Source organism: Myodes glareolus, chromosome 20 (genome assembly GCF_982192425.1).
Source record: "Myodes glareolus chromosome 20, mMyoGla1.1, whole genome shotgun sequence".
NCBI lineage: Eukaryota > Metazoa > Chordata > Mammalia > Rodentia > Cricetidae > Myodes > Myodes glareolus.
The window spans coordinates 4,712,488-4,739,238 of NC_142045.1; the positions used below are offsets into that span (position 1 = coordinate 4,712,488).

The 26,751-nt window shown below is 36.2% G+C and overlaps 1 protein-coding gene across 5 annotated transcripts in view; it reads right to left on the bottom strand.

Annotated features, from left to right (window-relative positions):
• The window catches only part of Lrba (LPS responsive beige-like anchor protein), a 504,118-nt gene that overhangs the window by 323,175 nt on the left and 154,192 nt on the right, over positions 1 to 26,751 (bottom strand). For all 5 annotated transcript variants that reach the window (XM_048424832.3, XM_048424835.3, XM_048424834.3 and 2 more), the window contains exon 36: positions 17,168 to 17,276. In XM_048424832.3, coding sequence (XP_048280789.1) covers positions 17,168 to 17,276 — 109 coding nt within the window. The remainder of the gene's footprint in view (positions 1 to 17,167; positions 17,277 to 26,751) is intronic.

Below are 26,751 nucleotides of genomic sequence, written 5' to 3' on the forward strand. Positions count from 1 at the left end.
AATACCTAAGTAAAACTATTCACATAGTTTTGAAACTAAGCACACTGTAGTCAACTATCTTAAGGAGGAAATCCAACAAATTGTTTAGCAAAGATATATACTACCTGCCCTTGATCACAAAGAGAAAAAGCAACTGCTGTCCTTCCATGAACAAGAATAACATTGTTGCGACTTACTTAGTTGGAGAAAGAGTGGCACATTTCTCCTATATCGAAAACAAATGTCTACCATTCTATTTTTTATATTTTATTTAAAAGAGCAAATTAAAACAGACAAAATATCAGATGAATCAAAGTAAGAATAAAGACATTATAGTATATGCAGACATGACTATTTACCTAAAGAGCCTAAAGAAGAAAAAAAAAAACAGACAAAGCAAATCTAGTATTAGATTAATGATACTGAAATTTTGAATAAAACTGAGTAGGGCAGTGAGGGGGAAGAGAAGCATTCCTACTTACATTAGAACATACCACTATGCTTCAATAACTGAAACAGGTCAACACTGGTACATGAAAGCACACACAAATCAATAATGAAAAGAGGGCATTTACAAGCAGCATCTTAAAACATGGAGGCACTTACTGTATCAAAGAAGAGGCATGTCAGATCACAGGGAGAAACTGGGACTATATAGTGGATATTACGGGGGAACCCAGGCACATTCATAACACAATGTATTATAACATAAATTCTAAATATATTAATAAAACCTTTAAACATGAAAATGTTGACCAAAACAAAGAAATTCTTTATGTGCAAATTGCCCTTTCAAATAATAACTAAAAATTGAGGCAATATAAAAGAAAACATTCATACATTCAGTAACAAAAATCACTTTTTAAAAATTTCCTCAGCATAATAGCTAGCTGTGTTGGCATACATCTAAAGTACAAAAAAAAAAAAAAAGGATCAAAAGTTCAAGGTCATCCTTCCTACAGAACTAAGTTGAAGCCACCCGGGCTATACAAGGTCCTATTTCAAAAAAAGAAAAAAAGAAAAGGAAGTTCCTGCAAGATAACAAAACCGATAATGGGCTCATTAATAGGATTAAAATTAATATCCAAGAAATGCAAAGCAAAGGCCACCAAGATGGCTAAGTGAAATAGTGCTTGCCGTGAAAGCTTGATAATTTGAGTTGGATCCTGGAACCCAGAATAAAGGAGAGAACAGACTCTTAAAAGATGTTCTATAATAATTTCTTTTAATTAAGGTCATATATCAAGACAAAATTTCAAAGATTTAATAGCATAGGGACTAGGAAGAAATAATACCACACACTTTATTGTTTGATATATAAACATGTTTAAATGTACAGAGTTCCAAGAACAGAATACAGAATAATATTTGTAACATGCCACCACCATTTACAAAACAGAGGACAGGAATAGATATTCCTGATCTAGTACATGTTCACAAAGAAACTCTGAGGATTAATAAGTGAAAATGACTATCTATAAGGGGAGAATATAGAAGAAACTTTTTTCTTTTTATTTATTTCTTTAAAAAGAAAACAAACTATCTTTTTTCATTATACATACCAATCCGAGTTCCCAATCCTTCCTCTCCTCCCATTCCCTTCATTTATGCCCCCATCCCAGCCCCCATCCACTCCTCAGAGAGGACAAGGTGCATTGCTTTGGGAAGGTCCAAGGCCTCCTAACTATATCTAGGCTGAGCAAGGTATCCATCCAAAGAGAATAAGTTCCCAAAAAGCCAGTACAAGCTGTAGGGGAAAATCCTGGTCCCACTGCCAATGGCCCCTCAGTCTGCCCCAGCCATACAACTGTCACCCACCTTCAGAGGGACTAATATGGTCCTATTCTTGTTCCTTCCCTGTCTGGCTGGAGTTGGTGAGTTTCCATTAGCTCAAGTAGAAGAGATTAAAAGTGCAGTTTTTTGTTATTGCTGTTTCATTTTTTAATAAAAAAAATAATTTTACACACTAGCTCCAGTTTCTCCTCCTTCCCCTTCTCCCGCCTCCCACCTTCCCCAATCTCACCCGCCATGCACTCCTCACAGGAGGTAAGGCTTTCCTTGAGGAGTCAAAAAAGTCTGGTATACCAAGCTGTGGCAGGAAAAAGCCCCCTCCTCTGTATCAAGGCTGAGGAAGGTATCCCACCATAGGGAATGGGCTCCAAAATACCAGTTCATGTGTAGGAGCCTGCTCCTACAAAGTCAGCTAGGGTTCCTGGATTAGGGGACATGAAGACTGAGGAAATGTCAGTCTCAAGAACAGAGACGGAAAATACAGGATAGAATCAGGAGGTCTGTTTGGTCATGCCAAAACAGTCAAACAGCCCAGAGTTTATTTCAGAACCTGTTTATATACAAAACCATAACAAAGCACAGCACAGACAGTCAGCCAGTATCTAACCACAAGACCATCCCTGTCCTTGAGTGAGCAGCCTCCTCTCCAACATGATCGTGCTGCTCAGAAGCAACCTTATTCTGTCTTAATATTCTTGAGATTTGTTGTCAGCAGTATACTTTCTATTAGAGAGTGTTCTTTTCTCACAGGCTAAATCAGAAGTCTCTCACAGTCCTTAAGGTTATTGGAAAAAGTAGAGCAAGCAAGCTTGAACTCAAATGATTTTAAGTCAGAATGAATGCCAAATGGAAACTGAGTCACACATGGGCTCCCACGTTCACGTATCCAGGATAAGTCCTAGTCCCACCTCCAAGGCTCCCCCACTCCAGAGATCAAGCCACATAACTTGTCGCCCACATTCAGAGGACTTAGTTCAGTACCGGGCAGGATGTCCAGCTCTCAATCGAGAGTCCAGGAGATCCTACTAGCTTGGGTCAGCTGCTATGTGGTTTCCCCATCAAGTCCTTGCCCCTCCCCCTTGTTCATATGATCCCTCCTCCCTCTCTTCAACTGGGCTCCAGGAGCTCAGCCAGTGCTTGGCTGTAGATCACTGCATCTGCTTCCATCAGTTTCTAAATATAGGTTCTATAATGACAATTAGGATAGTCAATAATCTGATTATTGGGGAAGGCTGGTTCAGGTACCCTCTCCACTATTGCTAGGAGTCTTAGCTGGAGTCATCCTTGTGGATTCCTGGGAATTTCCTTGGCACCTGGTTTCTCCCAGGCATTAGCCATAATGGCCCCTCTATCAAGATCTCTCTTTCACTGCTCCCCCAACTCAACCATCTTGAGCCCTCAAGTTCCCATCATCCATCTACTCCCTTCTACTCCCCTAAAATGGGAGCTTTACTGTGTGCTTTCTGTAATGCTTTTTCCTAATCATCTATATAATTTAAATGAACTGAAATTTCATATAGATACTTAATGTTTTTAATCTAGAAGTTTTAAGTATTCCTAACATTAAGCGAACTGTCAAAACAAAATACAAAGGTTAAAACTGCTCTGGTATTTGTGCCAGAGATCTATACTTTTGATTAAAGGAATAAGAAATTGAAAACCATGAGAAATGAAAAGTGAACTAACAAAATATCAGGTAAGAAAGTAAAGGCGAAACAAAACCTTTCAAAGAGGAAAGGTGTGACATCAATGTCAAATTCCGTCAAGGGAGATGGGGACAAGGAAAAGCTCTATGGACACTAAAGATACTAAAGAGAACAAATTAAATACGGTTATTGTAAGACCAGGGAGAGAATAAGCCAGATTCCAAGACACTGAAAGACAGAAAAAAAAAATAAAGATATTAATGCAGAATGCAAAAGCAAGAACGCAAATGCCTGAGCAGTCCAACAGCTTCTAAACAGCACAAGAGAACTGACAGAGGCATGAATAGATCAGCATTGAGAAACTACAATACACTTTCAGAAAGGTCATTGGAACGGAAGGAAAAATATTGCTATCATATTAAATAGTAGCCTTACTGAAAAAACTAGACACAACAAAGTCCAGTCAAGGATTATATAAATTATCAATGATGTCAAGTAAAAAATAATTTTAAAGTCTGCTTCAATCAAATCTACTGTACACAGTAAACTGCGTATTTTATATGTAAGGAAGTTCTATCTGACGTAATAGTTGGTAGCATTCGGGAAGCCAGTATCAAGGTACAGCTCAGGAGTACACAGCGCATCATCTCAGGATCTTTTTCACATTAAGAATCCCATTAGAAAGAAAACACTAAGAGGTAATTGAATTTCCCTCAGTTATCTTCATCTCTGTCAGCCCCCGCTACAATGACTTACTCTCCAGAGCAGAGATAACTCAATTCTGTCCGGCAAGCATATGTTATGAATCTCCAAAGCAAACTTGTCTAAATCATTCCGGTCTTCTATCAAGGCTGGCTGTGAATATGAACTCTGACAGAAAGCAAACAAATTTATTTTTATCTTTTCAATAATTCACTTCCACATGCTATGATAGAAGAAATCGGGAGATAAATATATGCTATGAGGTTACTGCTGTTAAAAAGTCAGCTGAAATTCTCTCCTAGACTTAAAAAGTCTTACCAAATTATCTAAAGGACTAAGAGAACGGTATCAATGGATTGAGGAATTGTAAAATTATCTGAAATTGAATTTTTTAATTATTATATATAATGACTTGAAATTAAGAAAAAATACTCCTAATCAGATACTTAGAGAGTTCATAATACAATTTTAATTATTTCACCATGAAATAACCTTATGGACTTGAATTGCCTTATATGCGCTAGAAATGAAACACTAGGAAACTTATTGCTTAAGAAAAATCAACAAAATAAAACTAGTTCTTAGAAATGTTTTTCCTGCCTTCTAAACCATTTTATGACATTTATTGCTGGCATTTTATTACAAAAATACCAAAAATTAAAATGCAAAAAGTATCAGAAGGCATCTAAATGAGTTTCTTAATTTAAGTTGAAACCTATCTAAGACCAAGGCCAGTCAGAGCACATAACAATTAAATTCAAATAATAAATGAACATGACCGCTTGCCTTCAGCATGGACTGAATTTCTCAAGTGCAGGTTCAGACTTGGCTTTTGCCTTTAAATTGTATAAAAGTCAATTTAAACTGTGTCTTCTATAACATTATAATTCCTCCTTTAAAAATTAAGAGAAAGCCAAAGAGAATCTTAAAACACACAGCCAACCAGGAGTTTTGAAATTTCTCAAAATGTGTCATCTGTATTTTGTACTATTTAGTAGCGCATAATTTTCATACACAATCATCACTTGTTTGATTAAAGAATTGAAGCTGTAATTTGAAGCCCGGAAATATGGAGGCTATTTTGACCTATTTTTCTTCATGCTACGTGATTGGTGATAGAGTTCTATTATGACATTTTGTTATATTTTTAATGAACAAAAACAATTGAACATATTTAGGGGGTACAAAACAGAATTTCCATATATGCAAACATATAAAATTATCAAATCAAGGTAATTAGCTTATCTATCATCTGAAACATTTGTCATGGTGGTGAAAGCATTTAAAATCCTGTCTCCTAGTTATTTTGGATACTTTACTAACAGTAGTCCCCGACAGTGCAAAAACAGAGCTCACTCCTCTCCATAGCCTGTGGCGACCATAACTCTAGTTCCTGAAGTTCCACATTTAAGAAAGATCAAACAATTTATTTAACTAAATATAATGTTCTCCATGTTCATCCTCATTGCTAACACAGGAAAGGATTTCCTTCTTTTATGACTGAATAGTATTCTATTATGGGTTTATATATTTTCTTTATCCATTTATACTCTGAAGTCAAAAATGAGATTTAGTATCTTGGCTCTGAGTAAAATGGTAAAGAAAATAAGCATAAATGTGCATATATCTCTGACACACAAATTAAATTCATCTGGCTATATACCCAATAGTGGGGATTACAGATCAAACGGTATTTGCATTTTTATTTGTGAAGATCCCACTAAACTATTTTCCTAAATAGTCATGGTAATTTAAAATACTACCAACAGTTGTAACAGTTTACTTTTCTGCACATTCTCACCAACATCTATCCTTTTCATAGGAGTGAACATAATAGAGATGCAATGATATTTCACTACAGTTTTAACTTTTCTATAATTAGGGAGGCTGGAAATTTTAAATATACATGTTGGCATTTATGTGCCTTGTTGTTGTTGTTGTTGTTGTTGTTGTTGTTGTTGATTGGTTGTTGGTTTTGGTTATTCGAGACAGGGTTTCCCCGTGTGGCCCCATCTGTCCTGGAACTTACTCTGTAGACCAGGCTGACCTCAAATTTAGTGATTCAGTTGCCTCTACATACCAAGTAATAGGATTAAAGGCATATAACACCAAGACCAGTTGTGTGCCTTCTTTTAAGAAAAGACTTTAAATTATTTGCTTTGCTTTCTGAGAGAAGAATGAATAGGAAAAGGGAGGTGTGTATGATACAACTGTATAATGTATGAATGTGTATATGAATGTTGTGGTATGTGTGCCAATGTACATGTGTGCAAAGGCCGCAGAGGGACATCAGGTGTCTATCAATCTTCACTTCAAAGATTCCTTTGAGACAAGGTTTCTCACCAGAACCTGGAACTCATTTTGTGCCAGTCTGATTGGCCATCAAGCCAACTGTCTCCATCTTTTCTCTCCCAACCACTGGGGTTTACAGGACCATGTGGTCAAAGCCAGGCTTTGTGAGTGTGAGAAAGATCTGAATTGAAGTTGCATACTTGTACAAAAGTGTTCTTTTTCACTGAGATATCTCCCAATTCTTCCATTTGCTTATTTTTTAATGAAGTTATTTGTTTTCTTGTAAGCTCTTTATATCTTCTTGAATATTTTGGCCTATTCAATACATGACATACAAAGATATCTTCAGTTTTTTATTTTGTTTTGATTTGCAGGAGCTTTTTAGTTTCATTGTCTCATTTTTGTACTTTTGCTTTTACTATGTGCTTTGAGGTCTCATTCAAAAGTCCTCATGAGAATGTGAATTGAGACTTTTCCTAACTCCCTCCAAATTACACAAATTTGGGTCTTAAACTAAATACATCACATCACTAAATTAGGAATAAAACTATATGATCATTTCAACAAATACATTGAAATGAAAAGGCATTTTGCAACATTCAACACCATTTCATGCTTAAAAGTTAGGTGAATGCACCATAAATGCATCTCAGTGTAACAAAGGCCATGTCTTAATTACTTTTCTATTGCTGTAACAGAACACCATGACTAAAGCAACTTATAAAAGAAAACATTTAATATAGGGAGTCATGATTGCAGGGGGTTGGAGTCCATGATCATTATGGCAGGGAGTACAGCAGCAGAGAGGCAGGTGCTGAAGCAGCAGCTAAGCAAAGAGAGAGAGCTAACTGAATTTGGCATAGGCTTTTTGGGTTTGGGGGATTTTTCTTTTTTTTAATTTTATTTGTTTGTTTATTTATTTATTTGGTTTTTGGTTTTTCGAGACAGGGTTTCTCTGTAGCTTTGGAGCCTGTCCTGGAACTAGCTCTTGTAGACCAGGCTGGGCTCGAACTCACAGAGACTCGCCTGTCTCTGCCTCCTGGGTGCTGGGATTAACGGCATGTGTCATCACCGCCCGGCTTGGCATGGGCTTTTTAAACTTCAAACTCCACAGGCAGTGACACACCTCCTCCAGCAAGGCTGTACCACCTAGTCCTTCCCAAACAGTTCCACTAATTAGAAGCCAAATATTCAAATATATGAGCTTATGGAGGTCATCCTCATTCAAAACACTGCAACCACAGCCACATGTGACAAACAAACTCATGAAAAAACTTCAAAAGTTCTCTTCTGAGTTCTGAAGTAAAACCAAAATGCTCACTTTCCAAATACTACTGACAATACTTATTAGACAAAAGAGCAAACTAAAAGGCACCCAAATTGTAAAGGAGGTTAAGTACTAATTTTATCTGCAGTCAATATATTGTTCATAGAAACCCCAAAGACCGAATCAAAACATGTAAGAAACAATAAATTCATTGAACATGAAGGGAACAAAGTTAGTACTCGAAATCAGTGGCAATTCTATACAATAGCAAACTATCTCAAGCAGGGAGGGAGAGGGAGGAGGGGTTGTGGGGGAGCAGGAGGGGATTGGGAGGAGGGAAGGAAGTGTAAATATTTGAGTGGAAAAATAAAAAAATAATAATAAAAAAATTAAGCAAGCATTTTATTCACAAAAACTTTAAAAGAACTATTTAGGAATAAATTTAAATAGAATATGAAGGATCTCTATGCTGAAAATTATAAAATATTGATGATAAAATTGAAGGCACACAGACACACAAAGAAAGATATCATATTGTTCATAGATTGGAAGAATTCATGCTAAAAAGTGCAGTTACAGCTGGTAAATCAATTACAACTATAATCCTAGTACTTGGTAAGGAAAGGGAAAAGAATCTCCCTTTGCTAGGCTATATAGCACATTCCAAATCAGTTTGGGTTTCAAAGAGACTCTTGACACAAATATAAATATGAATACACACATACATACATACATACGCACACATATGTATATAAATAGTACCCAAAGCAATCAATAGAATAAATGTAAAAGCTATTTTTAAAAATCAATGACATTTTTTCATCAAAAAAGGTAATTGTAGCATTTATATTTAATCAAAAAAGACATCAAAGTGTCATCTAATCCTGCATCACAGTATATACTGCCAAGCTATGTAACCAATAGCAAAGAGAGGTGGAATTAAAAACAGACCACTGAGGGGCCTGGAGACAGCTCAGCAGGTAAGTGTACGTGTTGCTCTTCCAAAGGACCCGAGCGTGGCTCTCAGCATAACTGTCCATAACTCCACCTTCAGGAAATCCAAAGCCTTTATCTGATCTCAGTAGACCACACACACACACACACACACACACACCCCTAAGTCTTTAAAAAAAAAAAAACTGAAGAAAAGAGATTAGAAAAATATGAAGAAATCCACATTTATATCCAACAGATTTTTAACAAAAGAGCCAAGAAAAAACAATGGAAAGGGACTCTTTCCACATATAACAACATGTTACTATCAGTCAGGAAGAAAAAACCATGTGTAGCTTGGAGTAAACAGTCATTTACTAAGCAATTATTAGGTGAGCACTTAGTATGAAAAACAATGTGTTGACGCTGTGGGCGTGAAACACAGAGTTCTTTTCCTCATAAAGAACACAATCAGGAAGGACACAAGTAATCAGGGAAATAAGCATGCAATTGCAAATGACTGGATTGGTAAGTAAGATGAGAGACTACAAGTTTGGTTTCTATTTAGGAGAGTGGCCGGTAGGTGTAGAGAAGGAGAAGGAAAGCAGGCTTTCATATAGAAGTGACAAAGGGACACAGGAAAGGTGAGAGGGAGGATAAATGTGGAGTGGCTGTGACTAAAGGATGAAGAGATCAGTGAGGGACTGATGTGGCAGAGAGGGACTGGCCAGGGTGTGATGAAGAAGTCACGAAGCACAAACTAAAGCACATAAACAGACTGTTCCATGAAGGGTCTGCAGGAGCTAAGGTTCAGAATGCCTAATCTGGCTTTTTTAATAAAAAAGGAAGGAAACATTGACGGAGAAAAAAATATACCAAATACTAGATAATTGAGGGAGATTTAAACCATACATGTAGTGGTTAAAGTTACAGAAAGACAGTGTGTAAAATATATATTTGGAAACAAAATAAACTTAATTTGAAGGAGGCCAATACAGGATAAAGGGGAAGCCCAGTGATGGCTGTCATCTGTAAACAAGCATGTGAGAGACATTTGGTCAGCAGGGAGAAGGCAGGAAACAGATACAAAGCAGAAGAGTTACAGAAATGTCCCAACATGGACAAGTGCAGATGAAGATAGAAACTTGGTGTAGACAAGTCTAAAGCTGTGTAGAGCAGTGTAAATTAGGGACAAAATTCTGAGAGCATGAGACAATAAATGTGCACCAACGGAGGGAAAGGTCCTCAAAAAAAAAAAATGCTAGGTTGTTGTGCTTTTTATTTTTAAGTACTGTTTATCTTAAAATAATGAAAGAATACATTAAGATCATTTCTTACTCACAGTGAAAACAGTATTTACACCAGCTCTTAACGACAGGTATTAAACACAGGTCCAAATGATCTTCCTAATCCTACCCTTTCCAATTAGTCTATATATGCTACATTCATATAAATTACTTTGAGCTTAAATTAGGCATTGAAAAATGAGTGCTCTGTTCTATACCAATCTATCCTCATGTACCAATACAATGCGGGAAGGTACAGACTCGTTAATTAGAAGAAAAAGAGACCATCATTTGTTAGCTTCATTTTAAGTCTCTGCTTAGTTCAATATTCCAGCTGAAATGGCTGAAGGATGTTGTATTTCAAGCTAAGCCTCCAGTGTACTCTTATTGAGAACTAAATATTTTCTTGAATGTCAGCAAAAAATCAGAGATAGTGCCACTAAATTCAAGTAAATATCACACAAAAATATGATACATGGAAAAAGAGGGCTACAGCAGGATACTTACCCAAGAGGACAAAGCACTAAGTTCAACCCCAGGATCATGGCAAAGACCCAACACACCATGCAATGAAAATGTGATAATCTCAGTTGTGAGTCAGTGGTATTAAAACTGGCAAATCTGAGCATCTTCACAAAGAGATCAATGATGACATACTATTTGCACAGACAGGCTCTTCTGTGGCTAGAGCAAAGCTGTCATGTATACATAGCATAGCAAACACAGTAAAAGAGGAAGGCCAAAGGCACGGAGTTTAAGTTTCCATATATAGCTTTTAAGAGCTGCACGTAAAAAGAGCATTCTCGGGTATATCAAAGAAAGTATCAAATTTGGTAAAACTCACTCACTTCAGAATTTTAAGAAATTAGCAGTTATGGACAGCACTTGTCTCCTTTATCCCTCAGGCAGAGGCAGAGGCAGTGGCAGATGACAGTGAGTTCCAGAACAGCCAGGGCTCCACGGTGAGACTCTGTCTAAAAACAAAAAACAAACAAGCAAAAAAAAAACAATAAAAACAAAACATATTCGGAATAATGGAAGTTAGAACAAAATGGTGCCAAAGCTTTACTTAAAAAAACTGTAACAAATAATAACAGGGACCAGAACAGAGTGGAAAGGTTAGGGTCAGTAGCCAGGCGGGCATGAGCTGGAAGGAGGCAATTGTGAACCATCACCACTTTTGCAGCGGTGCATCACCACAGGTAGAGAGTTAGACAGGAGGGACCGATTTCAGGTAGGCCAGAGGCTAGAACTTGGTGGCTTATTTACTAACATAATCTAACCTTTCAGATGTTCCAATGTAACTGAAATTTTGGACTTTAAATTCAGTTATAAAAAAACAAAATTAAAATGTGTATTTTACATATGATAAAATATTGTATTATTGAACTACTAAGAGAATAGAATCTCAGTGTTTTCAACACAGAAAAGCCATAAGTAGGTGAAGTTATATATATTAACTAAATTGAATTAGCTATTCCCACAGATTTATTCAAACCTTAACACACATCACTTAGTCTTATCTATGTTAAAATAAATGAATGAATAATAATTCTAAAAGAGGTGAACTACTTTCACCCTAAAGTTAAGACTCCTCACATAGTGAGCTCAATTTTGATAAACAAATACTACGCAATCACATGACTTAATATTAGAAACTGAGACCAATTGAATCAATATGATTTCATTGTTTGTTCAAGAAATTGCAACCAGAGAAGACAAGATTGCAATTCAATAATAATTCTATTTTTCATTCAGGAAATAAAAAATCAATTAACTTTAATAACAAATTGTTCACCAGGGCAAAAGGACACCTTTTCAAGTAAGAGATTTTGGTTGAAGCTGGACAACAAGCTCACTCACAAACCTACCAATTACTAGTCAACCCATACTGTCATTCAAAAAATTCTGCAACAATATTGTTCAATGTCAATCAGAACCTTGCACTGAAAAATGTATATTATACTCTATTCTAACTCTTTTTTGGTTGTTTGGTTGTTTGTTTGACTATTTGTTTTACGAGGCAGGGTTTCTTTATGTAACAGCTCTACACTGGAACTCACTTTGTACACCAGGCTGGTCTCGAACCCACAGAGATTTGCGAGCACATTTACAGCACTCCCAAGTGCTGTAACTAAAGGCGTGCACCACTACTGCACAGACATGGTCTAACCCTTAAACAGTGTGAGCACCTATAAGTACCCACAAGCAGAGATATGTTAGATGTTTTGGTAACCTGTTTTATTAGTGTACTCTCTTCTGTCATCGATGTAAAATATCAACTACCAACATCTATTAAATTGCATGTGCACATGTGCACGCACACATACACCCATATTCATAGAGAAGCCAGAATTTAACCTTGAATGTCTTCCTCAACTGCTCTCCACCTTAATTTTGGAGAAAATATCTCAATGAACCTGGAGTTTCCTACCAAATCAGCTAGGCTGTCTGGCCAGTGAGTACTGAGATCTGCCTGTCTTTGCCATCCTAGTTCTGGGATGGCAGACATTTGCCACAGGGCCACCAGCCAGCTTTCTGCTTGAGTGGCAGGGAACGAGTCTCAAGTGCTTATGTCTGTGCAGCCGCCTTCCCAGACACTCTGCTGAGTTTTTTATGTGATATTCTACTCATTATAGCATTTGCCTCTGAATAATCTCTAAATTTAAATAAATGGCACCCATTAATGCACTGTTGATAAAAGTTGTAAATGAACTGTTGCAACTGCATTTTAAAAGTCTCTTCTTGGGTGGGTAAGTTAGCTCAAAAGTTAAAGGTGTTTGCCACCAAGCCTGATAACTTGAGTTCAATTCCTGAGATCTGCACAGCAAAAGGAGAGAATTAACTCCCAACAGATATACTTCAACCCCTAAATAGTACATATGTACCATGAGAAGGTGCATCCCATATACATACACAAAAAATAAATTTGTAATAAAAAGGCATAGTTCTCTTACACAGAAATATAGATAAGCAATGACATATTATCACTAATCCACAAATGTTATCATATTTCATACTTGCATAGAAAATTTCCTCTTGCTATTATTATTATTAAATAAAATTAAAAAATAAAATTTAGATTCAACTCTCCAAATTTCTGAGGATTAAGAGGATAGACTAACCTTTGCCACATTTTCAACATCTGATGGATGAAGTCCAACAAAATACAGAATCACATTTGTTTCTTCTGACAAATAATCAAGGTGTTTGCAGAGTATTCACACAGCTGGATCAGCACATGGCACCACACCTCAAGCTATGTCCTAGAGTTCCTAGGCAAACGACTACATTTCCATTGATCAAAAGCTCTCATCTTATCTTCAGCTATGTATAACAGGTGACCAGAGCTATGTGTTAATAAAAGCAAGGATGCCCCAACTCACCAGTTCCTTCCATGTTGCACCATATAACTGGCATGTGGAAAGCACCATGACAGAGGACATTAAACTGTGTAGGTAACTGATGTGAACCACAGACATGCACTGCCCTCTATTCATAGGCACTCAGAGGGCATTAATTATTTTGAATGGATGGAAGAAGAGTCATGTTGAAAGAATAAAGTGGTTGTCTAAGTAATATTGCCTGTTGAAATCTAAAATAAACTTTCCCATTAACCTAAGTTAATTATTGAAATCGGATGAAAATAGTTATAGTCACATAGGAGACTTTGAATAGTACAGACATTTCCTGTATTCTGAAAATCATTTTCACTGTATTAAAATGACTTCCTGCTCTATACACACAAGTCAGTTATAAAAAAAACTTGCAATATTAAAACAAGGAAGAAATAATCACCTTTTCACTACATTCAAAGGTCAAGCTAGGATGTGGAGGTCAGTCAACATCAAACGCTGTTTCCTGGCACACAAGCACTCACATTACTCATTATGTAAGCACCAAAGAAGAAACCACTAAATAGGAAATGCGTTCCATACCTTAAATGTGATAGAATTCCCTAGAATTTGGTCATGCTACCCATTAAACAAACTTAACTGAACAACAATTCAGCAAACTTTACAAACACCAGAAAACCACAGAAAGGCAAAGACAGTCTGGTTACATCTCTATGTTACAAGAACAGGGGTTAAGACAATGTCCTGCTGAAGGGCAAAGGTGGGAGTATAGAAGACCAATGAGGTAGAAACTTGAAAAAGTCAAGCAGAGGGCAGAACAGATGCCTTCCCACGGCAACTGTCAGTCCTGTTTTTACCTGGAGAGGCAGCATCAGTGGACAAAGCATGCCATTCTTATGAAAAGCTTCAAAGACAGAAGCATCGATGTTTCTCATCTTTAGCTAATAAACAGCTAGCATCAACATTCTTGAACTTGGTTATCTCATTCTAACTCATGGCTTTAAAAGCTACCAGTATAATGGCATTCCAAAATCTATATTCCAAACATAGATGGTCCATGAATTTCAAGTCTATACATCTAGTTGACTAACAGACATCACCATGTAGACAATCTAATAGATAGATACTTCAAATTTAACATGTTCAAAACTGGGCCCTGACCTTCCTTTGTGATTTGAGCTGTAACTTCATAAATTTTCATTTGATCAGTTCCATTCACTTAGTTGCTCATGTAAAAACCTTCGAGTGAGCCTTCATCTCCTACTTTCTCTCTCTCATGTAAGACCTTAGAGTCTATGAACAAAACAAAATACGCAAATTCAGCCACTCATTAGTGTCATTCAGATTACCCTTTCTTTTCTTAAACTCCAGGGCTTTCCTTCTCCTCTTTACCTAAAACCTAAAACAGCAGCCAGAATGTTCCATTAAAAAAGTTATTCAGTGCTTATAGACCTCAAAGAATTCCCAATCCTAAGAATCCATGAATGCTTTAACCTGACCCCTTTCCGAGTCACCTTTCTCATTCACTTCAATCCAGTATTTTCTCTAATTCTAAGTGAGTTAGGCACACACCTGCCGCGAGCTGTTGTGCTACTAATCCCTTTATCTTTCTAATGTTTCCTCAGATTCCTATGACTTGTTCTTCTAGTTCCTCCAAGCCACCTTCAGTAACTGCCTTCCTGTCATTCTATTAAAAATAGTCACATTTGTTTTTCTCCTGGGCAGAAATATGTGGATATCTCACATTTTATGCATAAGGAAACACAATAAATGAAAAAAGACAAGTTTTTCAGCAGATGGAAATGCTAATTTAATTACTGAAAAGAAACCATGTGGCTGCAGAACATGATTTACAAAGCATAAAGGAAGTTATACACAAGAATCAAGAACATCTTAGTACCTCATATAGTTATAGACGTATGACTTCTAGAATGTATGGTTACAGTAAAAGTCTGCACAAAAAATAGTGATAGTCCAATAACATTTAAGTATTAAAAAATATACTTAAACATACAGGATGCGTTAACATTCTAATAATGTTGACAATGTACATGGAACAGAAACATAAAAAACAGCACTATTCATTTAGTTTGTCATTGAAGATAAATACAACAAAGCATGTTTGGCTAAAGGAATATGCTGTGAGCCTTGTTAGAAAATGGAGCTGGAGGCTGAAGAAATGGCTTACTTGGTTAAAAACCTGATTTGTATTCCCAGTACCCACTTAAAAGTTGTGTGCATCAGTGTACACCAACGTTTCAGGAAGTGAAGTAGAGAACGTAGGAAGCCTGGCTGAACTAATGAGCTCCATGGTTCAGTGAGAAACTCTGTTTCAAAAATAAGATGGAGCAATCAAGGAAGACACCAACACTGACATCTGAGCTTCACATGCATGGGCACACAAGGGCACATATACCTTTCCATGCATACACATGCATACCCACACAAATATATATATATATACACCACACACAGAGTTGAAGAAGTATTTTCAAAACAAGTAGAGAACTTAAAAGGGAATATGTTTTTAGTAATCCAAGCAAATATACTGACCACATAGTATGTAGCTCCACTGAAATTAATAAAAAGTGAATTCTATAGCATAATAAATGAAATTCAAAGCAATATTGTTTAAAAGAACATCATGAAACTCTTACTGAAATGAATTTTAACTTAAATTGGCTCTGAAAAATAAAATCATTAAGTGATAATTTTTATTACATCTGGTTTACAGATGTGTATAGTTTACTCAAACTGAAACTGCAAGAAACATTTTTTCACTAACACTTAGTCAAGATATGTACATTCATACATATACCCTCTTTTTAAGAAAAAGTACAACATTGTACATGTTATGATTTTTAATATAGTTCCTGGAGACAGATAAAAAATATTCAAGAACAAAGTTAAAATGTGTGCCTAATCAAAGACTTACAACATTAACAGAACTTCAACATATCCCAAAAGGAAAAGATGTCATGGATATCATAAAAAGCAAAGAAGGAAATGATATATTCCTCAGAACTATATCAGCAGCAGTAATAATAATAAATGAAACACATCAGCCTTTTCACTACTACAGGCATTGTTCAAATATAAAACAGCATCTTTGTAAGAAATGTAACTACTGTTACAGTAGTGCTAAAACTTCAGGAGTTAATTTAAGGCCAAATTATGGTTAACCTTTAAACTACACCCACTAGTCAGTCTGTACTGGGATCACTTTTATCTTATAAAGTACCAGAAAAACGTTTGAGTTTATCTGTCTTTCTGTAATAGAAATAACCCATACTGCTTCTAAATGTCTTCAAATTCTAACAAATATTCTTGTCAAATTATCTAATTCAACTTTGTATTAGTCATTTATATAGCCAGGATACCAGTCATTTCTTTTATGAATTCATATTTGTTGCGCACGTCAAAGAGGAACTGCTAAGATAAGCAGGGCTTACAAAATGAGCTACACAAAACGTGGTCCCTCACTGGCCACCACAGTAAGAGCCACAAGTGTGGCAGATGACTCAGGAGGCTAAGGTCCAGGCTGCTAAGCTGATCACATGGTGGACAAAAGTTGTCCTCTGACATTCAGATACATATAATCACAACACACAACAGGAGACTTTCCCAAAGAGTACTATGTACTTCACTGATTTTCTTCATTAGAAAAGACAAGCTCACAGTCTCATTCCCATTATCAAAAGCAGGTCCACAAAACACAGAAGGTGCACTGATCAAAAAACAGGTGAGCTGATACTGATCCAAGAGAGCTTTCCTGGAATCTTCTTTGATTTTCATAAACTAAAGTTTGAAGACAAATAGCATGCTTCTTTAGAAAATACTGCCATTTTCTTTCTGTAGTTAATTACCATCCAAAAACAGTAGCATCCTTACGCCAAGCACACAGGAGCATCTTACCTCAAACTCTGCATGTCTGTGAACATCCTCTGCTCTCTGTCTGCTCAGGATAAATTCAGCTTCATTCGCTACTCTTACTAAATGATCCTTCATTGTTTGGCTAAGTAACCTGCAAGAGACAAATATTGTCAAATAAATAAATGTATACACATAACACATGATCGGTCAGGGTTCAAAAGTGGTATATTGTTCTCACTTCATACACAATGAGGCTTCCATATTATTTTACTTACAAAGGTGAAAGAACATAGCAGCAAAAGCTTCTACTTTGGTAGCAGTGGTTTAGTTTGTATCACACTGGCCAATCGACTAATGCAACTAATAATTCTACATTAAAGGTGAAGTGTTGAGTTGTTACTATAAAGGCAACAGAAAGATACCATTGTTTAGGGAAATTATCCCCCAAAGAAGCACATGTTAATGACTTTTGTCTCAGTCCTTGACAATCCTAGAAGATATGAACTTTAAGTGTGTCGACCTAACAGACATTAGATCACCAGCCTTTAAATGGATATTGGAATTTCAGACTTTACTCTCTCATCTGTTCTACAGCCACCCTGACGTGAACTGTTTCTTCTCCACACATTCCTATTATGGCAAAAAATCAACTGAGCCAACTAGCCATAAGTGAAGCCATAAACGCAAATAAGTAAGCTGTAGGAATTGATAAAGTCAGGTATTTTTGTTAAGTCTTGAACATACTAGCACATCAAGGCAGCCAAGATTTAAGGAGGCAAAGATCCTGGAGTAGAAAGCACACAAAGACATTCGGCATGACTCTTCTCACTGTGGCATTCTTATTCACAAGTGAGGCTCCATAAGCTAAACAAAGCTGTCAGCAACCTCACACAATTAAGAAAACAAAAAATAGGCCAACAATCTGATGTGACAGAGGTATAAATATCCCTAGACTTTTAGCAGAAATCCAAGCTTACATTCAGAAACTAGAGTAAATTCAGAATCAAAATACTGAAAAATACCTCAAAAAGCAATACAGGGATGAATGAGCAATATCAAACTTTTTTGGCATGGACAAAATAATGCCAACTGTGAAGATCATCAGAGGACATATGCTGGGAAGGGCAAAGTCTGACTAACTCAAAACAACCTGAAATAAGTTCAGTCAGGAAGTTAATGCCATCAGTTTCTGCATCATTGTTTCTCAGGAAAACGCAGATTAAACTGCACTATTATATGACACTGCCTATGAGAGTTAATACTGTCAACTTGACAAGATCTAAAACCACTGAGAGGCAAACTTCTAGGCAAGTTCAAGGGATTGTTTAGATAAGGTTAACTGAGGAGGGGCCTACTCTCATGTGAGTGGTACTACTGAATGTGCGCTAAGTCCTGGGCTGTATAAAAAGTAGAAAGTAGAGTGAGAGCAAACATAGCATTCTGCTTGCTGAATGTACATGCAATGTGACCAACAGCCTCATGTGCTGCCCCGCATTTCCAGCCATAACTGACTTCCTCTCAACCTGTAAATCAAACATTTCTTTTAATTGCTTTGGTCTGGTGTTTAATCACAGTAATTAAAAGAGTGGAGATTATATATCCTATAATAATTTACTAAGCTTGTGCAAAGATAAGAATCACAGACTCATAATCACTAAATATGAGAATATAAAACTAAAAATTCTAATATTGTTCATGCTAGCAAAACATTAGCAACTACCTAAAACTCCACAAAAAGAAAGTTATTCTTTAAATGGCAAAATATTCACATGTTGAAATACTATATTGTAAGAAAAAGTATCTAATTATATGCATATCAAAATAATTTCACAATATTGAGCAAAATATCATAAATGAATATAATTTGAACAAATCATCATGTATAAGTTTTTTAAATTTTGATATTAAAATTCTAGAGATAAGTAAAGTCAGCTTTACTTAAAACCTTGACTAACAAGTCACATGGCACAACAGAATTAAACCATTCGACACAGGGTCTTGGATTTATAGACAGTGACCAAGTGTTCATATAATGGTAGGTTTCTGGAATGTGACTGTTAGACTATGATCTTCTGAACTCTCTCATACAAAAGGACAGAGCTAGGATATTAGGGAAAAAGTTTCCACCTACAAATGTCAGATCCAAGAACCATACACAACAGTACGATTCAATTCCCATCCTACAGGGAATATACTTCACTTCTTAGCAATGTTTGTGGCAAAAACAAATTGCACACATACTGAATCCAAAGCAATTACTCCCCTTCTAATAACATGCCAGATGAATATGTTCCTAGAATCAAGAAAAACATATGTAAGTTCACTATCACACTCTTTATATAAAATAAACAACTAAAGAGCCAAAATGTGCATCACAGTAGCATGAGTGGTTCTAAATTTTTGTAACAAAAGAGTCCATGAAAAAATGTACAATTTGAGTTTGGGGAAATATATATATATAATATATATAACATAATATATATGTGATTATATATATATTATATATATGATATAAGAAAATATATCAAACTGCCAGTTATCTAATAAAAAGGTCAGCTGTCTAAGTGTCGTCTGTGGCCGTCTCCAACACAAGCACCAGAGAGCTGCGCAGCTGCAGCAGAAGCTGTGTGGTCCACACCACTGCGCGGCTCTACCTAGGCTAAAGAGGGACTGTGCCTCCTCTGGGTAGATATCTATTCACTGAGGTTGCACAAGCCATGATAAAAAAGAAACAAAAATAGACTTAAAAATAAAACAGCTTTCTGCTTTTATATAACATTTTATTCTTTATGAATCCTATATGCACTATGAAAAATAATATCCCTCAGCTTCAAATAATCTCCTGGCTACTTTAGAAGTAAAAAATAAAAATTTTGTCTACAGTTTTAAGGCGATATAATCAGAGAGGTTTTTTTAAAGGCCTTTAGAGTGCATATTTAGATACTATAAGCAATCCCCACTGTAATTGTTAAATCTTCTAATGAATAACTTCCTAGGAGTGTAAAACAGAGTGAACAGGGGCTTTCAAGAGTGCAGGTGTAAAATACTATTTTCTGCTCCTTAGTTTCCCTCTGGAGACTTGAAACCACATCATGAATTTATTGTCAATATATTGCCTTGCAGCACTCAAACATTAATTGAATTGATTAGTCAATGACACACCATTGTCCTATTCCCCAGTCAAGCAACCTCAAAGTTATTCTAGCCACCTCCCTTTTCTCTATGGTCCTAATACAAACCTACAATCAACACATTTTTGTCAATACTTCCTCTGTAATATCTCGAGATTTAATTTATTCTACCTCACAAAAGCCCTAATGAAATGAAGGGTTCACTCACATTGACTGAATAAATCCCTCTACTGGCTCAACATTTCGTCTACCTGTCTTTTAGAGCACTTTAACGACTAATATACTAACTATGAAATCTAGACGACCATGGAAACAAGTTTCCTTATATCTGACTATCCTTCATTATATATTAAGATTTCATAGTGGGGCATGCACACACGCACGCACACACACACACACACACACACACACACACACACACAAAGTAAGAATAATAGCAATTATTAAATTTTTGAAAATTGAACATTTGAAGATATTATGTTAAGTAAAAGAAGCAGAATACTGCAGGAAAAACTGTGGTTCCATTTATCTGGGATAATAAGAACAGTATATCTCATAGAGGCAGGAAACAAAGTGATGATGGTCAGGGTTTATAAGGAGGAAGGTCTGGGAGTCAATGTTGAATGGGTAAAAAAGTTCCATTTTTTAAAATGATTTCTGCTGATAAATGTTGGTAACATTACCCAACAATATACATGCACTGAATGTTGCTGATTGTACAAATTAAAATGGCTAGTATGATAAATTACATCATAACCACTATGGTGTTTAAAACTCATAACAGTTTAAAACTCAATGATAAATTTTATTAAACAAAATTACATATAAATTTATTAAGGTACAATATTATCTAAAAACCAAATACTTTGGAGCATATCCTGGAACTAGTTCTTGTAGACCAGGCCTCGAAATCACAGAGATTTGCCTGCCTCTGCCTCCTGAGGGCTGGGATTAAAGGCACGTGCCACCACCGCCCAGCTTTCCTAGTTTGTTTTTACATTTCTTAAACTTATTTTCTTCCTTGATTGTTTTGTTCCAGGCACCAGGCTTTCAACTTTTTGCTAACTGTGTTTAAACACAGATACTGTTCTCTTCTTAAGGTATTTGATCTCTTTGTTCCTATGCTTTAAAATCAGATGTTGAGGGGTTGAAGAAATATCTCAATGGTTAAAAAGCACTTGCTGCTCTTCTAGATGACCTGAGTTCAATGCTCAGCAAACATTATATTTTTGTTATATAACTCACAACCTATTGTAACACCAATTCCTGGAGATCTGACACCCTTTTCTGATCTTTAAAGGCATTTCATTCACATGATACAATAATATACATCCAGGCAAAGCACGCAGACATATTTTTAAAAATCAGACGTTAAAATTACACAACCATGCTGGCACACATCTATAGGAAGATCAAGAATTCAAGACAAGCCTTGATTAGACAGTGAGGTCAAAGTCAGACTGAGCTGAGGCTTTTTTATAATTTTTTTTAAATCAACTTCTTTCACCACACTTTATTATACATCCAGATCCATATCGGCCTCCCTATAAGCCTTCTTCTCTTTATTCTTACATTATCCTGTTTTGTTAAATTATCTGAATTGTCTTGTTTCCTTGCATATTGTTTGTCCTCATGCCTCTGGCAACGTGGATTTCCACATAGCTACATCCAACAGAATGGTATCTGGCACAAGGAAAAATCCTATGAACAGGTATCTAGGGAATGCCAGGAAACAAATGCTACAAACCACTTTTTCATCTAATCCCCCTCCAATTTTTTACATCTAAAACCAAAAACCAGAGAAAAAAACTGACTTCAAGCCTCTACTTCTCCATGGAATATGCTGTAATTTCATTAGACAAAGATATCTATTTTATGTCAATTATATCTAATATTATAGTATATATTATATTAATGTACTTTTATATACTAATTAGAAAACTGTAATTAATGTTCTGTATATGACAATCTATTTTCTGTATATAACAATCTACTTTCCCAACTAATAACAATCTATTTTTCCAACCAACAAAGAATGTATTTTTCAATTAGTCTTTTTAAATCAAACATACCATCAAAAAAGAACAAATCAGGAGAGGTGTGCTAAATACACACACACACACACACACACACACACACACGTAGAATTTAATGATCTTATACTTAAATGGAACCATGTGCATTATTCGTAACAACTTATTATCTGGGTTTAAATAAGGTTCTCACAAGCTCCTAAACAGAAATAAATGTGGTTTGTCCTTTCATTAGGGCAACATTAAAATGACAGCACAAACTCAAACAATACATTTTTTTCCTAAAAGGCAATTTCCCCATGTACACACACATTTCAAAATATACCAATTACACAATTTTAACAAGTAAAATTTAGATAATAAATTTCAGTGAAAAATTAAAGGCAAATGAAGCCAAAGTTTTAATTATAATAATCAGTTTCAAAATGTTAAATTTAATGTAACATAGATTAATCTCTGAATGCATAACATGAAATGATTCACATATTTTAATATTAAGAAGAAAATCTATGTATAATTTATATCTACAGTACAAGGGGGAAGGGAAATAACACAGCTTGTGTCAACCTTAGGAAACAAACAGTCCTTTCAAGTGACCAAATGCAAAAGATTCACACTAGAGGCTCAATAAATAACGCTAATGATGACAGATATCTCCCATAACTACATTACGAGCCATTGTCCACATCTGATTATTCTAGTCCAGACCTTGGATTACCACATGTACACATTTCTACCAGATTTTCCAAAATTACTGCTCTGATTCCTTGACATTCTATAACCTTCATAAACACCTAATCTCGGAATTTGCTCATACACAGGACCATTTATAGAAAAAGGTACTACTTCCAGGAACCCTAACAACTGAGAAAGTAGAAGTACTATCCCTTACTTTGACAATGCTTCCAACATTGTAATATCTTTAGAACTGATTACAGAGAAACACCACAAACCAATAAGGAGAGAGACTGATTCTAAATACCAATAGTATATAAAGCAAATGCTAAAGACTTCAAAAACTATGGTCTCTACAGATTACCATAACCTTTGTTCTTAAGATGAAAAAAAATACTTTTTTTAATTTTATTTTTATTGAGCTCTACATTTTTCTCTGCTCCCCTCCTTGCCTCTCCCCTCCCCTTCAACCCTCTCCCCCAAGGTCCCCATGCTCCCAATTCACTCAGGAGATCTTGTCTTTTTCTACTTCCCATGTAGACTAGATCTATGTATGTCTCTCTTAGGGTCCTCATTGTTGTCTAGGTTCTCTGAGATTGTGATTTGTAGGCTGATTTTCTTTGCTTTATGTTTAAAAACCACTTTAAAAAAAGAGTGAGTACATGTAATAATTGTCTGTCTGGGTCTAGGTTACCTCACTCAAAATGATGTTTTCTAGCTCCATCCATTTGTCTGCAAATTTCAAGATGTCATTATTTTTTTTTCTGTGTAGTACTCCATTGTGTAAATGTACTATAATTTCCTTACCCACTCTTTGTTCAAGGGGCATCTGAGTTGTTTCCAGATTCTGGCTATGACAAACAAAGCTGCTATGAACATAGTTGAGTACATGTACTTGTGGCACAACTGAGCATTCTTTGAATATAAACCCAAAAGTGGTATTGCTGGGTCTTGAGGAAGGTTGTTTCCTAATTTTCTGAGAAATCACCACACTGACTGTTGGGACCAATTGGGTTCCTGGCCTTCAGCTGCTCTTCCCTACTAGAGTCTTCTAATTGAAGTTACTAAAAGCTGTGCTTTGCCTAGAGGATCAGAGGATAGGATTTTCACCTGTTGGCCATTGACTGCAGGGTATTTAAGCCTCCATGGTGCTATTAAAGAGGGCCTTTGTACCAGTGATAGGAGGTCCATGTGTCTGTCTGTCTCTGCGTGTGTTTCCTCACGCCTCCAGCCCCTTGCCTAAAGCTCGTCAACTGGATTCTAACTCAAAGAGCAAAAATGGGAGTCCACAGTGCTCGGCAACTGACATCCAAGGGGGCTGTACCAGTTTGCACTCCCACCAGCAATGCAGCAATGTAAAGGTAACGCCTTTACCCCACAACCTCTCAAGCATAAGTTGTCATCAGTGTTTTTGATTTTGCCCGTTCTTACAGGTGTAAGATGGAATTTCAGAGTTGTTTTGATTTGCATGTCTCTGATGACTAAGGATGTTGAACATTTCCTTAAGTGTCTTTCAGCCATTTTAGATTCCTCTGTTGAGAGTTCTCTGTTTAGGTCTGTACTCCATTTTTTAAATTGGATTATGTGTTCTTTTGGTGTCCAATTTCTTGAGTTCTTTGTATATTTTGGAGATCAGACCTCTGTCTGAAGTTGGGTTGGTGAAGATCTTTTCCCATTCTGTAGGCTGTCATTTGTCTTGTTGACCGTGTCCTTTGCTTTACAGAAGATTTTCAGTTTCAGGAGGTTCCATTTATTAATTGTTTCTCTCAGTGTCTGTCCTGCTGGGGTTGTATTTAGGAAGTGGTCTCCTGTGCCAATGTGTTCAGGTGTACTTTCCATTTTCTCTTCTATGAGATTCAGTGTTGTTGGCTTTATGTTGAGGTTTTTTGATCCATTTGGACTTGAGTTTTGTGCATCGTGAAAGATATGGATCTGTTTTCATTCTTTTGCATGTTGATATCCAGCTATGCCAGCACCATTTGTTAAAAATGCTTTCTTTTTTCCATTTGTTCTTTTTTTTTTTTTTTGCTTTTTGTCAAAAATCAGGTTTTCAAAGGTGTATGGATTTAATATCCAGGTTCGATTCAGTTCCATTGGTACTCCCGTCTATTTTTATGCCAATACCAGGCTGGGAGGTTGTGTGTGGGTCGTTCTGCAGGCCGCCGGGAGGGGGGGGGGGGCTGACAGACAGTCACAGAACTACATGCGGTACAGGGTCGGGAAAGGAACTTGGGTCCTCGGGCGGAGCGGTGCCCCCTGAGCTGTTTCTCTGGCTGCTTAAATCTCTTTCTTAAGCCCCTCCTTTTCTATTCCTTATTCCCATTCCTCTCTCCTTCCTCCACTCCCTCTTTCGTCCCCCTGCCTCTCTCTTTCATCAAATATCTATGTAATATCACATACATCCTTAAATGGGTACCTACCCACTCACTTGCAAGTTAAAACTTTCAATGACAACTTGGAGGAAGATTCATAATGGCTCAAACATCAGCGAATACACAAATCAGGAGACTGAGAAAAGGAAGCTGACAGTCTGGTTTTGTTACACTTAACTCATTTCATCCATATTTAAAAACAATCTAGATCTTTCTTGAGATCTAGTCAAGCAGTATGTACTCTTCTGGAAAGCAACAGCCTCAGATAAAGGAACTGTAGTTTTATATATACCTCCTGACAGATGGAATGTTCATAATACTATACAAAGCTGACTCTTCTTCTGAATTCAAGAGCTTGATAGCTTAATGTCACCTTTATTATAAATGTCACAGTCTAAAGTCAACTTGCTTTTTCCAATCTTGTATTGCAAAATAACTCCTCACTGAGAATTCTAAAACTGCCCATGGTACAACGAAGGCCACATGGAAACAAAAGACCAATTAGTAATAGACATATTCTAGGTCAAATAAAGAAAGAATGAATTCGTGAGAACAGGTAAATAAGAACAGAAAAATACGATCATCCATAGAAAAGACAATTCTGGAAGAACTAGCTGTTACAGGATGCTTACACCTTGTTTTACAATAGCTGCTTTGGATGCCTGAAAAATATTCTCAACACTTGAAAGGAGCTTGTCCATTACGATGTCCTATTTAAAACTGCAATGTCCTCTGAAGTTGAACATATTTGCTTCACATGTTCTTCTGGCTTTTCAATAATATCTTCTGATATAATATCATTTCTTAAATTTTTCTCTCTTCCCATAGAAATGAAATCCTCATAGGTGACATATATATTCTGCCCAATGCTAAGTCCTTGATCTGTGAACTATTACAAAGCTGATGTTCACAAAAGCTGGCTAGATTAAGTGGAAAAAGTTTGCCTTCTCAATGTTTTAATTCAATTTTCTTTTTCTGTTCTAATTGCTACCCTTTTGTGGGGTAAGGCTCAATAAGATTTAATTTGGCAATTTAATTCATTTAGTATAAACTGTATGTATGTACATATATATTTGTATGTAAACATACTTATACTTTCTAAACAGCTATAAGTATATTCTTATAAATTTGATATATCCAAACCATTGGACACAAACATACATGTATATGTATATATGGAGAGAGAGAGAAAGACTATAAAAACTATTCCTATAGAAAAAGGTAAAGCTATAGCTAGGGTATAGCTCAGTGGTAGAGAACTTGTCTAGTATATACAGAGTTTAATTCCTGGTATGGCTAAAATACAACAAAAAATGATTAATAACTGGACATGCTGGTGTATGCTTGAAATCCCAGCACTCAGGAGGTATAGGCAGGAAGTTACATCTACTTGGGAGGTCAGTCTTGTCTACATA